The 14081-nt window shown below is 54.3% G+C and overlaps 1 protein-coding gene across 1 annotated transcript; it reads right to left on the bottom strand.

Moving 5' to 3' along the window:
- Positions 1-1094: 1094 nt before the first annotated feature.
- Positions 1095-11662, bottom strand: LOC119090326 (uncharacterized). The gene is made up of 8 exons (XM_037213116.1): positions 11531-11662; positions 8856-9060; positions 5563-5740; positions 3974-4058; positions 3273-3336; positions 2252-2365; positions 1875-2033; positions 1095-1128 (listed from the first exon to the last, which is right to left on the bottom strand). Exons 2-8 carry the CDS (start codon positions 9054-9056, stop codon positions 1120-1122), a joined length of 810 nt encoding a protein of 269 aa, XP_037069011.1. The 5' UTR covers positions 9057-9060; positions 11531-11662; the 3' UTR covers positions 1095-1119.
- Between the last annotated feature and the right edge of the window lie 2419 nt (positions 11663-14081).

Here is a 14081-nt window from a genome sequence, read left to right on the forward strand (position 1 = left end):
TCAATTAAGTCATGATCTGCGATAAAAACTTCATCGTTCAGACACACCACCACATGAGGAGCATCTGACAGTGCTAGAGCCATTGCTCACCTACCCCCGAAGCTAACATCACAAACGGGCTACAGGTAACAAAGACAAAGCCAACACTGTTTTCCTCGTCCGCCTACAAAAATATGCCGCTGTGCGCCCGCCGTGATCATTGGTCAATCCCTCGCCCAGACAGCAGTCGTGACGGGCGTTGGCCGGGGTGCACGGTGAACAGAAGCAGACTCTGGAAAAAGGGTGACTTCGTGACTGACCAAACTGACAAAAACAATGTCAATGTGTGTGATCTAGCAAGCGTTAATCTGCAATGCTAGCGCCGTTAAAGGGTGCACAATGTTTACCATTGTACATGCATATTCGAAAGGTGTTTACTTAAAGGAACAGCTGCATTTTCTTCGAGTGTGCCATACCTGTTCAAAATGCCCAACAAAAACAATGAAAAGTACCTTTGGTATTTACGTCCGCGAGTTAAGTCTCGCCGTTCAGATGTAGAGAAAGCTTTCGTAGTCTTTGCAGGGTGCCAACGAGAGAGAGGTGGTGTGGAAAGCCGAGGAGCGCACATCCTCCATTCCGCCGGACTCCAGGGCGGGGCCGAGCAAGTCCCCTGCTCCTGCTCCACTGCAGGAACTGCGAATGAACCGAACGTCAGAAACCGCATGTTTCCTGCCACCAGTGACACAGTTCCATGTGTCACTGGTGATTTGGTGGCATGGCAGCGTGGTTTTCACGAGTCATCTACCGCCGCAGCGTATAGTGCGTAAGTTGCACAAAACAATTGCCCCCCCCCCCCCCCAGGCGGTATGGCAGCGCTTAACATCACACCCCACCTCTCTTCATAAGAGGTCGGTGTGGCGCCCACCCCTCCAATGTGCCTGATTTTTTCAAAGGACCCCGTTGATCAATAGTGAAAGCCTTTGCCCTGCAGCTTTTGGCAGTCTCGGACGGTAAATGTACTTTTTTGGTGGAATTCTTCACATACTGAGGCATGTGTGTGTGTTTTTTTATACGCCATGACACGTACGCGCTTGATCTTGTCGATCCGCGCAGTGGGTTACGAGTAAGGTTTTCAGCTCTTCACAGGGCCTGAGCAAGATGTTCAAACGGTCAGCATTACAGCAAGGTCATGCGCAGTGATGGTGTGCATCTCATGAGAAGCGAGGTGAAGGCATACGTGCATGACTTGGCTCCGCGTCAGCGATGTGCATGGGCAAAAGGTCCCTATGAAGTGGTCTTGAGGACATTTCCGGGAACTAGACAAGACAAGAGCGCCTACTTGGGCTGGTTTGGGTTTGATTTCACAGAAAATATTTAACAACGCACATTCCGATGTTTCCAATAGTTAATGGTCTACACTCCGACATGACTAAGGGTTGTTGCTGCTATAATGTAGATGTACGAATCTAAAAGAGGATGTTCCCTTTTTGCTTATTAATACATTTGATAGAGAGACCTGGGTCAGGACAACTGCGGCCTTTCGCCGGATCGTCCTCGGATCGTCTGCAACAGCTTGGTCCGTCTCAGCCGCTGCCGGCTCCAGCTTACTGACGGGCCAGGACAAATGGTAGGCCGCCGAGACCGACTCCCGTCCACAAACAAACAGTACCCCCTCTGCACAACTCTGCAGTGACCAGCAAGGGGGTGGTGACGTTGCAGACAGCATGTCAGGCCGAATGAGAATCACGCCCACTCAGACGATGTCACCTGAGTTACGATCTCATCGAACGGCCGCGCAGCAAGCACACCCCCGAGAAGCTGAAGTACAAACAAGACCACTTCCCATTTGCTGATGAGGTAATCGCCATCCACAAGGTCAGCTCAGGGTCACTCACCGATCGCCTGAGGGGGAAGTCCCGTCCGATGCGTGGTGTGCCCGGCGGCCGCTTCCTCAGCACGAAGCTGTAGTCGCTGCTGGAGGCCCACTCTTGCTGTATGAGCAGCGGACGGTCGTCTGGGTGCAGCTTGCGCTCGAAGCCCGTTGTACGGCCCACCTGTGAGATACAGGCGGGAAGTCAGGCGCGGTCGGCGGGGCAGTTTCAAGGTGAACTAGAAGTGGCTTGTCGAGTGACAGTGCAAGAACAGTGTGTATCGCAACATCGGTAGAATGCAAAGCGGTTCACAGAGACTGCTCCAAATATAACCTTGATGTGTTAGAACTACTCAGCAGATGATTAAAATCCCAATCAAACGCTGTTGAAGTCAGACGTACCTCGTAAATGCCGAAGAGATTGACGCCCTCCGAGGAGTTGTAACAGTTCAGCAACAACTGGATCATCTGGTCAACAGTTGTCCTCTCCGAGATCAGCAGGCTCTTGTACTTAGACTGCAAAGCAAACAACAAACAATGGTGTGATCAGATCGGCCGTCGGCGGCACAAATTACTGGCGCACATGCGATGCGTGGTTCTCAGGTGTTGACGTGCCAATTAAACCCAGGATAATAGAAGCCGGGTGGAACGACGTCCGGTAATTTTAGCATAATACTAGAAATCTACTAGATGCGCATTTGCGCGCTATGAGTTGAACTTCCACTAAGCATTTCACATCTTGTGATTGGCAATAGCGAGACGCAGACGCTTCAGTGACAATAATGAATGCATTTTTAGTTAAACTGATGTTGTGTCTAGACTTTTTGCAGGAAATGTCAAGAATATGAATACCGAATTACACTGATAGCATGCGTCGAATGACTGCAGACAATTCATCATATTACATAGGGAAATGGAAGAAAAATTATGGGCTGGCGCGACCTCGACCGGAGACCGGACGACGCACCACAAAAGTCGGAAAACTATCAGCGCACCGTGCATGGAAACACCGCCCGGCCCGCCGCGAGAGTGGGGCTTCTCTACAGAAAATCGCCGTTGAATCGGCGCAAGGTAAAGCAACCATCTGATATTTCATGCCGGCTTCATCGAAATCGGCAGGATAAAATTTGATCTCAAGATCCCCGAATGCTGAGCCATTATTGCATACAACCTCTGGGACCCCAAATCACCATCATCGTAAGCTGGTAGAATAAAAGACATGCCATGAAACGGTTGTGCTGCCAGCGTACTTCGCTGGGGCCGGGTTCAGCCTCCATACTCCGGCGACGGTGTTAAAAAGACGAGCACGCTTGCCACAAGCTGCAGTACTTCTCCTAAAACCGCCAGGTAATAACAGCGTGCGGCTGTACCGTTGCCGACACGACCGTGCCGGTGGGCAGGTCCGGTCGCCATGCTAACTCACCCCTGCCATGAGCACGCTGTCGAACACCTTCACCAGGCCGCCTCGCCTCATGCGAACGGTGAACCTGCAGCAGAGGCAAACCAGCAGCGGTGACGGCCGGCCGGCTGCTCGTCATCTCAGCGGGAGACAACCGGTAATCAGCGCTATTTTGAAAGCTGTTTGGGTATAGAGACATGTGCACAGATTACTCAGGGTCACGATTGACAGATCTGTTCACGGCCATGCCAGTGCCAGACACTCTTTCCATGAGCCTGTCCTGGCACCATCAGTCGTGCCAATGCGCCTAATAACGCCGACTAGAACTGATTGTCTGGCACTGCCGACGCCAATATCTATAATCACTTCAACAAAGAGCCCAGTCCGCACCGGTAACGTTAGCTGGACACCGCCTGTCCCATGCACTACTTCCTCATTCGCCACCTCACATAACGGCGCTCGCTTACGTGCCGTATCGCCGCCGGCAGGGGCCCGGCACTGCCGCAGCGGACTGCAGGCGACCACTGTAAGCACGCGCAGCGCCGCCGGCCGCGCGCGCCGGCCTCGTCCGCACGGCATGGCACGGCCCACTTGCTGGCCGGACGTGACGCGGCGTGGGAGCCGTGACGTGACGTGACGCGACGGCGGCCACCGGGTGCCGGCTGCCGGCGCTCACCCCGCGCCGCGCTGCGGTGCCCACATTCCGCGAAGTGCGGTGTACTCACCTGGAGTCGGCGCGCGGGTAGCAGGCCTGCAGCTGGGCTGGACACGAGTCGTCATCCAGCACCAGGATCGTCCGCACAGAAGCACCTGTCAATAACGCAGCCGCTCAGTCCCCGCTGTCGTGATTGGGGCATGCTCCATTTCCCGGTGTCCGTGGTAGTCGGCGGTATGAACTGTATGGAGCGCTATAATCATTTTACCGGGGAGCAGGCAGGTCACACCCCTGGTCACGTGATTACGGCCGAAGTAGTCCAGCACCGCACAGCCCAGCACTGACAGACTGTCCGCCATCCTTTAGTGGTGCGACTATGACCTTAATTGAGTTTACACGATGCTAGCAGTCGCTCTCTCCCTCCCGGCTTCGAAAGAGACGTCATCATTTCAGCAGCATGACATGGCGCGTGCAACGCCGCAGCTCACAGCGGAGCACCGCAGAAGAAGGCAGCAGACCAGTAGTGCTGATTAGGGCGAGCACGCAGCACTGAATCACTCCGAATATTGCGTCACAACGACGGAAACGCGCGCGGTCACGATGAGCCAGCTGCACGCACCGACAGCAGGGGTCACACGAAGGTGTCACCCGTAATCGTCTCACAACGCCCATATTGTCTGGCAGTGTCTTCTCCAACAGGGCCACTGAGGGGGGGGGGGGGAAGGGCGTGCAGTACCTAACCAGATCATACTCGAGATGGATAAGAACCTGTTTGTAGTTTTATCAGTTATTTATCATCCTTCAGCTTCCGCCCCAAGATGTTTTATACGGCATGTGGCGTTTGTGACACGTGTCTGTAAATGTGCACAGGCGTCTGCAGACGTAACAGATCGCTCAACCAGCAATTATGAGTGTAATGTGCTCAGCATGTCGCCCAATTCCATCAATCCGACGCCTCTGTGCATTCTCGTTATCCCGGCTCTTATCACCGCTGCCTTCTTGTATCCACTAACGGGCGCCGTTTTCTATAGTAGCCGGTAATCCCGTGCTGAAGCTTCAGACCAGACCATGGCAGGCGGAAGGAGGCCCCAGTCCGCCGGCCAAGCGGCATTGACCCTGAGGTCGCGCTCCGTGACCTCGGCACGTGACACCCCGGCAGCCGGGGGTACGCCCGGAGTCTGTGCCCCCTCCCGTTCAGCAAACATTTCCGACGCGAGTAGGACCCGGCCCTACTCCCGTGGTGCATCTCAATGAGCCAAGCGACACCATACGCGAGTCAAACGTAAGGTCATATCCGGGTTTCTGGCACAATCTTTTACCAAGTTCGTGGCAGTGACATGTGTAACACGAACGCTTTCTAAACACTTAAAAAAGCGTGCTTGTTCGATTCCCGTCAGGCTCGAACACACATTAACGATGAGGCAAAGTGACAACTAACATGTCCACGTAACATATTGTTCGAGTGCGATCTACCTTTTTACGCTTTGATTCTAGCATCCATTTTGAAAAAGGCACCTTGCGCATGAGACTAAAATGCATGATGCTACCATTTGCGTGATATGCATTTTGATTACGATTTGAATATTTCATTGCTGTAATGTTTGCCAGACCGGCAAAAGAGCCGGACGAGCCGACGCTCTTGTGGCGACCTCGACTGACCTGTGCTCCTGGTGGCCACCTCCATGGTGAGGAAGAACAGGTTAGGGTCGCGGTGCTTCATGCGGTACTTGTTGAGCAGCTGGTCCACCACGTCCCGGCACGTGGTTGTGTACTTGACACACATGGTCTTGTACTCGAGGTCAGGCCGCAGACAGCGCGTGTACACCTTCACCGTCGTCTGAAATTGTCGGTCGACGGCATGAGACTCGCTCGCAATTGGCCATTTACGCCGGGTGCTGCAAAGCATGTGCATCATCCACCACTCGGAAAATAAACCTACTTCGTCTATGACATCACACACCGTATATTGAGATAAATATCGACGCAAAAAGTCATGTTAATGTCTTGCATTAAACATGGCACCACGGTAGCACGAGTCTTCCACGGTCCAAAGTTTCCACATTACACATGCCAGCAAACTGGACACTGACTGGCGTCGTTTCCATCCAGAGGCCTGTCCCACACGGCGCCAGTCGCGTGAGGGTGGCACTGGGAGGCAGGCCATCTGGCCAGCCAACAGCGGGCCGCTCCGCCGCCGGCCGGTACACCCGCCCGGCCGGCGCGGGCCGCACCGCCGGGAGACCGCCAAAACAACGCCGGTGTGCCTGGCAGAGAGACCTGACGCTGGCCTGGAGATTATCCCAGGCCCAGGGGAGGTGGCTGATCCTGCCGTCTGCGCCTGGAGCTAGCGCTGGTCTGGAGATAATCCCAGGCCCGGGGCAGGTGGCTGATCCTGCCGACTACGCCTGGAGATAATCCCAGGCCCGGGGAGGCGGCTGATCCTGCCGACTGCGCCTGGAGCTGGCGCTAGGCCTGGAGAAATCCCAGGCCCGGGGGGAGGGGGGGATGGCTGGTCCTGCCAGCTGCGCCTGGAGCTGCTGCCAGCTGCCAGCCGGCCAGGAGAGGATCTCAGGCCCGGAGAAAGCGGCCGATCCTGACGACTACGCATGGAGCTGGCGCTGGCCTGGAGATAATCCCAGGCCCGGCGGAGGTGGCTGATCCTGCCAACTACGCCTGGATATAATCCCATGCCCGGGGAGGCGGCTGATCCTGCCGGCTGCGCCTGGAGCTGACGCTGGCCATCTGCCGTCAGCCGGCCGCCGCCAGCTCCAGACCCGCTGCGGTCCGTCCAGCGTGGTCAGCAGCGGTCGCCGGCCATACTGAGAGCGGCCCGGCACGACCCCGACTCCGACCCCTCCCAGCCGGGGTTCGAGGAAACAGCGAGCTGGTGCCGCAGCAGCGAGCCATGCCGTTTAGTGGCTGGGACAAACCGAAGCATGCAGCGGCCGGAAACCAGCGGCAACCGCAGGCTCATAGCTTGTGAATATTCATCTCGTAAAGAGGTTTCACACCTGTTCCGACGCTCAGGGGTTGCGACGCTCACGACCTTGGCCGGAGAGAGGGCTCGTGTGAGTGGGGAAGAGTACTCCGAACGCGTTCAAGATGATATTTACGGACGGCTTAAGCCCGTAAGTATAGCCCAATAAGGCGCTACGTCTGCAACGTTGTTTTACAGCCAGCTCTTTCATGCTGATGATGTAGACAAATAAAGCAGTTTCTCCTCCAACGAATGCATCAACAAACATCTCAGCTTTCATGCTAACATTTGACCACCCGCAGAAATGAGTACTCAAAGATAAGAGAGTTCAAATGTTCATAACCACGGTCAAATCAAGGTCGGGCATCTGCTGATAAGGTCCCATGCCGTCAACAGCAACGTGAAAGGTGCCCAGTCAGCCCCATTGTTAATGATGACCAGAGAGCAGCCTCTTATCGTGAACCGGTCCATTCAACAACATCCGCTGCAATGTGACGCGATTAAAATAGTCGCACGTTCGGCCCGCTGAGCGGCGTCCCGCTGAGCGGCCCGCTGGGCGGTGGCTCGCTGTGTCTGTGATCGAATGGCCCTTAGCAAGGGATATACTCGCACTGTGCTCTTGCACTCGGAGTATGCACGGACACTGACCCATAAGGCCGGGCCTCGCACTCGGAGAATGCACGGACACTGACCCGTAAGGCCGGCCTTGCACTCGGAGAATGCACGAACACTGATCCATAAGGCCGGCCTTGCACTCGGAGAATGCACAGACACTGACCCGTAAGGCCGGCGGAAAAGTGCGATGACATCCGCTGATAGAGGGAAGCGACAATCGTCTTTGGTGAAACTCTGTGTCGGCTGCGGCCTGGCCTGATCCACGTCTGGATAGGGGCGTAGGCAGGATTTCGTTAGGCGTGAAATTTATAATAGGGCATACAACATCGCTATTTTTGTATTTGTCCGCTTCTTTTTTACATGGAACTCTTGAAGAGACCCTTGTGTTTTTTTTTTAAGTGGTTTTGAGCTTAGATAGCCCCTTTCAGTATTATTCTCTTCAGATCAATCATAGCTATGCCTCTTTTCAGACTACAAGTTCTGTTGCTTCTGAGCTAGGAGCACGTTAAGTGCTGCAGACCATTTCGTGTCGCCTAATTTGAAGTCAACTAGGCAGGCATGACGTCAAAGGAACGTCAAACGAATTGCGCCTCCCATACTGCGTTCAACGTCAAGATGAACTCAATGGCCATAAGAGGAATGTGACCGTCGAGTTATTCGTGTCTGGAGCACGTATACACGGCCATCACATCAACGGACAGCAGTTGGCTTTCAACCAGCTAGGCGCGTTAAGTACTAGTTTTGAACACGAACCGCGTTTGTGGTAAATAATACAGGCATTTGGAAAGGCCTATTAGTTTGGCATAAATGAGGCTGGGAAGAGACTAGCTTAAGAATAGCGCCGTAACTTCATTCCATCACGGACAAAAGACACGAACACCACGAGAAAGTGCCAAAACGAGCTCACACAACGACCGTAGGTTTGGTTCGCACGCATAAATGAATGGGATACCTTACAGCGAGTTAAGGTACTACAGGTTAATTAGCCGTACACCGCGCTGGCAATTCTGATGCGTTCAGCTTGGCAGCGACTCTGACGTCATAAGAAAACGTTCCATGACACAATCAAACGATGCCGTATTTAGTAGAATATTTATCAGGGTGAAAATTTGGTGTCTAAAACACTCTTTTACATTCAAAACCACCTCATTAGTTATGAGTTTTCCCATAATAACTGATGCTTGCCTGAATATCTTCAAACATTCCCTTTGAATTGTAGACATTTCTTCACAAGCATGTTGATGCGCGTTGATATTCGATAAGGCAGTAGGAGCCTATCTGCAACAGGTGCCAGTCCTCAAGTTGAATACGTCACCGGGTCTGGGCGTGGTCAGAGGCTTGGTTCAAACCTCCGTCTTACCGTGGGCGTGGCCGGCACGCCGCTACTGCCCGTGCTGCTCTGTGTCTCGTTCAGCGATGTGTAGGAGGAGGAGCGAGACGACAGAGCCGGCTCGTGCAGTGAGCTGAAGCTCATGGTGGAGTTGATGCTCAGAGTGTCCGCCTTCTGGCCAGACCGTATCAGCGAGGACCGCGGCGGGTTGATCTGCACGTGCTTCAGCATGACCCTGTGGAAGAGAACGAACACATCGACCGTAAATTCAAGCGGTGCGACTGACATGTTTGACCGGTTGTCCACTGGTTGGAGCCTTTTTATGCACATTCCTAGAACTCGTACAAGTCAACCTCGCCTCACGCTCCCACGGTCTGTTATTCGTGACACTGCTGTTACAGCAGCAGCCACGAACAGGAAGAGAAACTCTGGCTCAGCCACTGGCAATCGTGCCTCCGCCATCTCGCCGTCCCACTTCCAGGTGCGCGCCGCCTGCGATGACGCCATAACCGGCGAGGTGCTCCACTGGCGCCCAACACCCGCTCCGTCTGGCGCTCAACACCCGCTCCTGCTGGCGTCCAACACCCGCTCCGGCTGGCGTCCCACACCCGCTCCGGCTGGCGCCCCCACCCGCTCCGTCTGGCGCCCAACACCCGCTCCGGCTGACGCCCCACACCCGCTCCGGCTGGCGCCCCACACCCGCTCCAGCTGACGCCCCACACCCGCTCCGGCTGGCGCCCCACACTCGCTCCGGCTGACGCCCCACACCCGCTCCGGCTGGCGCCCCACACCCGCTCCGGCTGGCGCCCCACACCCGCTCCGGCTGGCGTCCCACACCCGCTCCGCCTGGACCAGGGCCGGGACGAGCCGGGCCCGTGAGAACGCCGGCCGTGGACAGCGGCGCCGGAAGGGCTGATCTGTTTTCCACGGTGGCGGGAGGCGTGGGCCGCGTCTGGGCCGTTCATGCGACGACCGTGGGACGTCCGGTCGGAGGGGAGGGGACTGGGTGTTCCGCTTCAAGCCCTGGCCATGCGCAGCGCTGGTGGTTGGTAAGAGCGTGTAGAGATCAACAACGCTACTCAAGAGCAAGACCTGAGGTCCTACTGAAGTATCGGAGAAAGGAGGGGGAGAGTGGGGGAGAGGGGTGAGGAAGGGTAAAGCCCACAGCAGTGAGGTTAGGCATAAGCTGTATAATCAAGAATCGAGGTAACGTGGTAATCTGATATGTACGTCAGGGGCGCCGGGCTAATTAATGAAAGGAACTACGTAAAAGAGCTATCGATTCATTTTTTAGGAATACGACGCACATTGTCGAGCAATATTTATGAAGCGTCAGCGACTGCAGAGGTCCTATTAGCGCTCAGGAGCCATGGATCTACCGGGATTCGACCCTGGGCCCCAATGTGGGAGCCGAAGGTGCTAACCACTCGGCCATTACGCGTACATTTCTGGACGGGGTACCTTGCGGGGAGCAAACGCCAGCCCAGTGAGCAACTTTTGTTCGTTTGATAGGGGGCATGCAACACAATTAGAGGATATACGAGAAGAAAGCAATAGGGACCGATACAGAAACAAGACGCGCATTTCGAGTCGTAAATTTGAATAGAGAGCGCACATGAACAATGCTGATAAGGCAGGCATTCAAGTTTGATGCAGGCGGTTTCAGCACGAGTCCATTCACCGTGAAGCGGGCTGTCAATGCGTCTGACCTTGGAGATTACATCACCGGGATCTTCTCCGCCAGGCATTGTCTGGCGCTAACAATGTTATCTTTTAGACAATGCCAGCATCGCTTGTATGCTCAACGAAGGCGGCTGGAATTAGAATCACGCAGCTTGCAGTGTGGCCTGCCAGCATTGTGTGCGCAGTGATATACGGGATAGCCATTTGATGTTCACACTTCATGAGCGAAACCACCTTGAACACGCTGAAGATCGATTCCGTGAGTTATGGCGGCTGCCACCGTCGATCCAAGAGCACCCTTGATTCGTGGTTTGTGTCTTTATCGACGGTGCTGATAAACGCCCATTTAAAAACGCGCGAAGTCGAGAAAATATGGTCGATAACCTATCAAAAGGCAGAGCTAGTGCAGCTCGGGACCGCCGTGAGTGGTAGTGATCAAACTGCGGGACAACCATCAAAGCAACGACGCTCCTGAAAGCTTGAACGTTTGAGCCCATGTACTAAATCTTCGGACTTTTTCCAAACATGGCTACTGCCAACTATGTCCTCAATCATTCGCCAGTGTTCTAGCGGTGAGGGGCGCCGTTTCACCGGAAGCGGTCGGCCGTCGGTGTTCGTGCCTCGCTCCCTGTGGCGGTTACCGGCTGTCGCTTCCGTTGGCCCAGTTGAAGTCTCCATTGTTAAGCGGCGGGTCTCTGACCGGCCCTGGCCTCGGCGCTGCTGGGCGGCGGGCTGCTCAGCTGACGTTGTCAACCGACCGGTACGGCCCCTGGCCAGTGGGTGTCGCCGGGTCGCTGGACGGGGTATGTTTCTTGACCTCATGGTTCCTTTCAAGTGAATTGATGACACTTGGTCGCTTGGTTTCCTCAGAGTTATTTGATGGCAATGTGTCATGAATGATTGCTTACCAAGATACGCCTCCGATCATCACGGGCAATACAATTGTTGGGAACATGCTCGGACCAAGAGGGTTCACGTTTCTCACCTTCCGGGAAGTCGCAAACCAAAACACCAGAACTCACCTGGAAGATATACGGGCACCAATCAGCACCGTCGAACTCCTCGCGCCCCGTGACCTCGCACGGGCCGTCACGTGACACCCCGTACGCTCGGTTTCCGACAGCCACCTATCCCATGCACCACCCGCACCGGTCACCGCCTGCCCACTGCTTCGCCAGGAAGCGATTATGTGCCGCGTACGCGGGCCTGTGACGTCACACCGGCGCGGACCAATGGCTGGCCGCGGAGCGCAGCCCGGCTTCGAGGGCGTCCCATCGTGCAGAAGCGACGCCGGACTACCGGTGAAAATTACCCGGCAATGCCATTAGAGCAGCGGACCGGCCTGCCTTTGACCGGCTGCAGGCTGCCGACCCAGAGCTGAATGTGGTCGTGACGGAGTGCAGAGCGTTTAGGTAAGCGTCGTTTGCTGCCGACCAGCGACCATTGCCAGACTGCCGTGCAGGCGCCGCATTGGGACATTTGGTCTCGGCCAATTTTTTTACGGACGCAATCGCGCAAGCCATTATCGGCCTTTGAGGCTGAGTGCATGAAAGCACTGTTATATCCTTTTTAGACGAGGCGCTATGGCCACAGACCAGGTTCTCGCTTCGATCCAGCTGTTACTGTACTGTCCGGTCGTCTCGGTGCTCCGCGGGCGAGCTCATCTTGCCTGCGAGGGTGACTAGCACCTGTCACCGCCTCACAACTAAGACGTACCAAACACCGTCCCGTTTTGCCGCAAGAAGGAGAGAGCTTTACAGTGTAAGACCCATGTCTTGGTCTTGAGCTTGAATTCGCACTAGTACTCCCTAACACTGGAAGGTTCGTGCCTTAGTAACTATGGGAAAACATCCATCTAGCATCTAAGTAGCTACTTAAGATCTCAGCATTTGACTCTTTGTCTTTTTTATCCCAAACCTGTAATCTGAGATGTCTTCCACAGCGAGGTAACTTTGGACCACGTGTGCACGGGTGTAGAGACGCTCATTGGTGAAGGAAGGTCTCAGGTAGTGGGGTGTCACTTCAATCAATTTTGGAGTCAATTCTTTCCATGCATCGCCATTCAGTGTTTCCAAGAATGCTGAGCATGCTTGGAAGCTGGCGGTGTCATGACACGTATGGGCGCATTCCCCGCTCTTCCGTCTATAACAATGCTGCAGCACTCTGGTGAGAAGGTCAAATGGTGACTTCTGACTGGCCTGACTCAAGAAGGCATAAAGTAGAGCGTCATCTTCTCTAGCGGTGTAAACAATGCTTGTTGTGCCTATATGCCAGCAATAGTTTGATTTAGGTATGTCGGCAACAAAGATGATAATCAGAACTTCACGCATTGATTATCGGGAGAAGGCTTAGGTGTGTGCCACATTTTATGTAACACCAACTGGAAAAACCACTCGTTGATGGTGGCAACAAGTGGTATCAGAAAAGCCGTTTCAATGTTTGCGAAATGAGGCCTCTAAATGTTGCATTATTTATTCGGTTCACCATAGAACCTTTACTAGCCTTGACTCGCTCGCCTTGAGATGGGGGGGGGTCGATACAGCCCCCTGAATGTTGTCTAAGGACATTTCTCCTGTACGTGAAGTCGGAACAAAATTTTCAGGAGCCTCTGATCCTTTCTTGGACGTGCTTTAACACCAAAACACACTTAAAGCATCGCTGCTTCCCGAGAAGGGATTGCTTTTCGGGAACACTGCACGGAGAATTACGGCCGACGGGCAGCGACCGACGAACCCGCCGGTCGCGCGTGATGAGGACGCCATTGTTATTGTAACGCAACTCTGCAGCATAAACACATGCTCAAAATACACAAAACTAAATTTCATTGTGTTCAGAATTGCGCAATAAACACGTCTGTGTAAGCTTCATGCTGACACAAGGCAAGGTCTCGTGAATATTGACATTTCAACCTAAAATAGTTCGATTATCAGAAAAAATTGCCTTCGACATGGCATAGTGGATCCAATTATTGACCTAGCAATATCAGGCTTATTTCCAATCACCAGATTTAACTGATACCAGCCAGCGATTTTCCGGAAGGCCCCATCCTTATTAGTTTGGGAACGGCCGGGGGGGGGGGAAGCATTGACCCTCTCCCATCACTTCGGTTATGAAAAACGGTGAATCAGGGCGAGGTTTAGCCTTCCATGTATGTGTCTGACCTTCAGACAGTCACACTTCTTCTATTTGTCCACACTTTGTGAACAGCCAGGCTTCTCACCCATAGTCGTCCCTTACCCCTGTCTAATCCAATCCGTGTATGGGCTTATGTCGTCTATTGGCGCACACACTCATTCGCCTAAACCGAACACGACGGTGTCCAGTGCTCCGTAATCCCCTCTCCCCTCCCCTCCCTCCGCGCATCCTGGTCTGCACCTGTCTTATTGTCAGCCGGCTAGGGGGCGATTCAAGGTCACCCAGGGGGTCACGGTCACGACCACTCGTCCGGACTGCTGGCGCGGCGGCTGCTCGCCGGCACCTGGACATAGAGATGCGGTGCTCAGACTGGCTGATGAACTCTGCATTGTGCGACCCGATATTATCTGAAAAATTACATCGCCTGCCGGATTATCT

The sequence above is a fragment of the Pollicipes pollicipes genome, unplaced genomic scaffold (assembly GCF_011947565.3).
Source record: "Pollicipes pollicipes isolate AB1234 unplaced genomic scaffold, Ppol_2.1 Scaffold_3087;HRSCAF=3621_pilon_pilon_pilon, whole genome shotgun sequence".
Classification (NCBI taxonomy): Eukaryota; Metazoa; Arthropoda; class Thecostraca; order Pollicipedomorpha; family Pollicipedidae; genus Pollicipes; species Pollicipes pollicipes.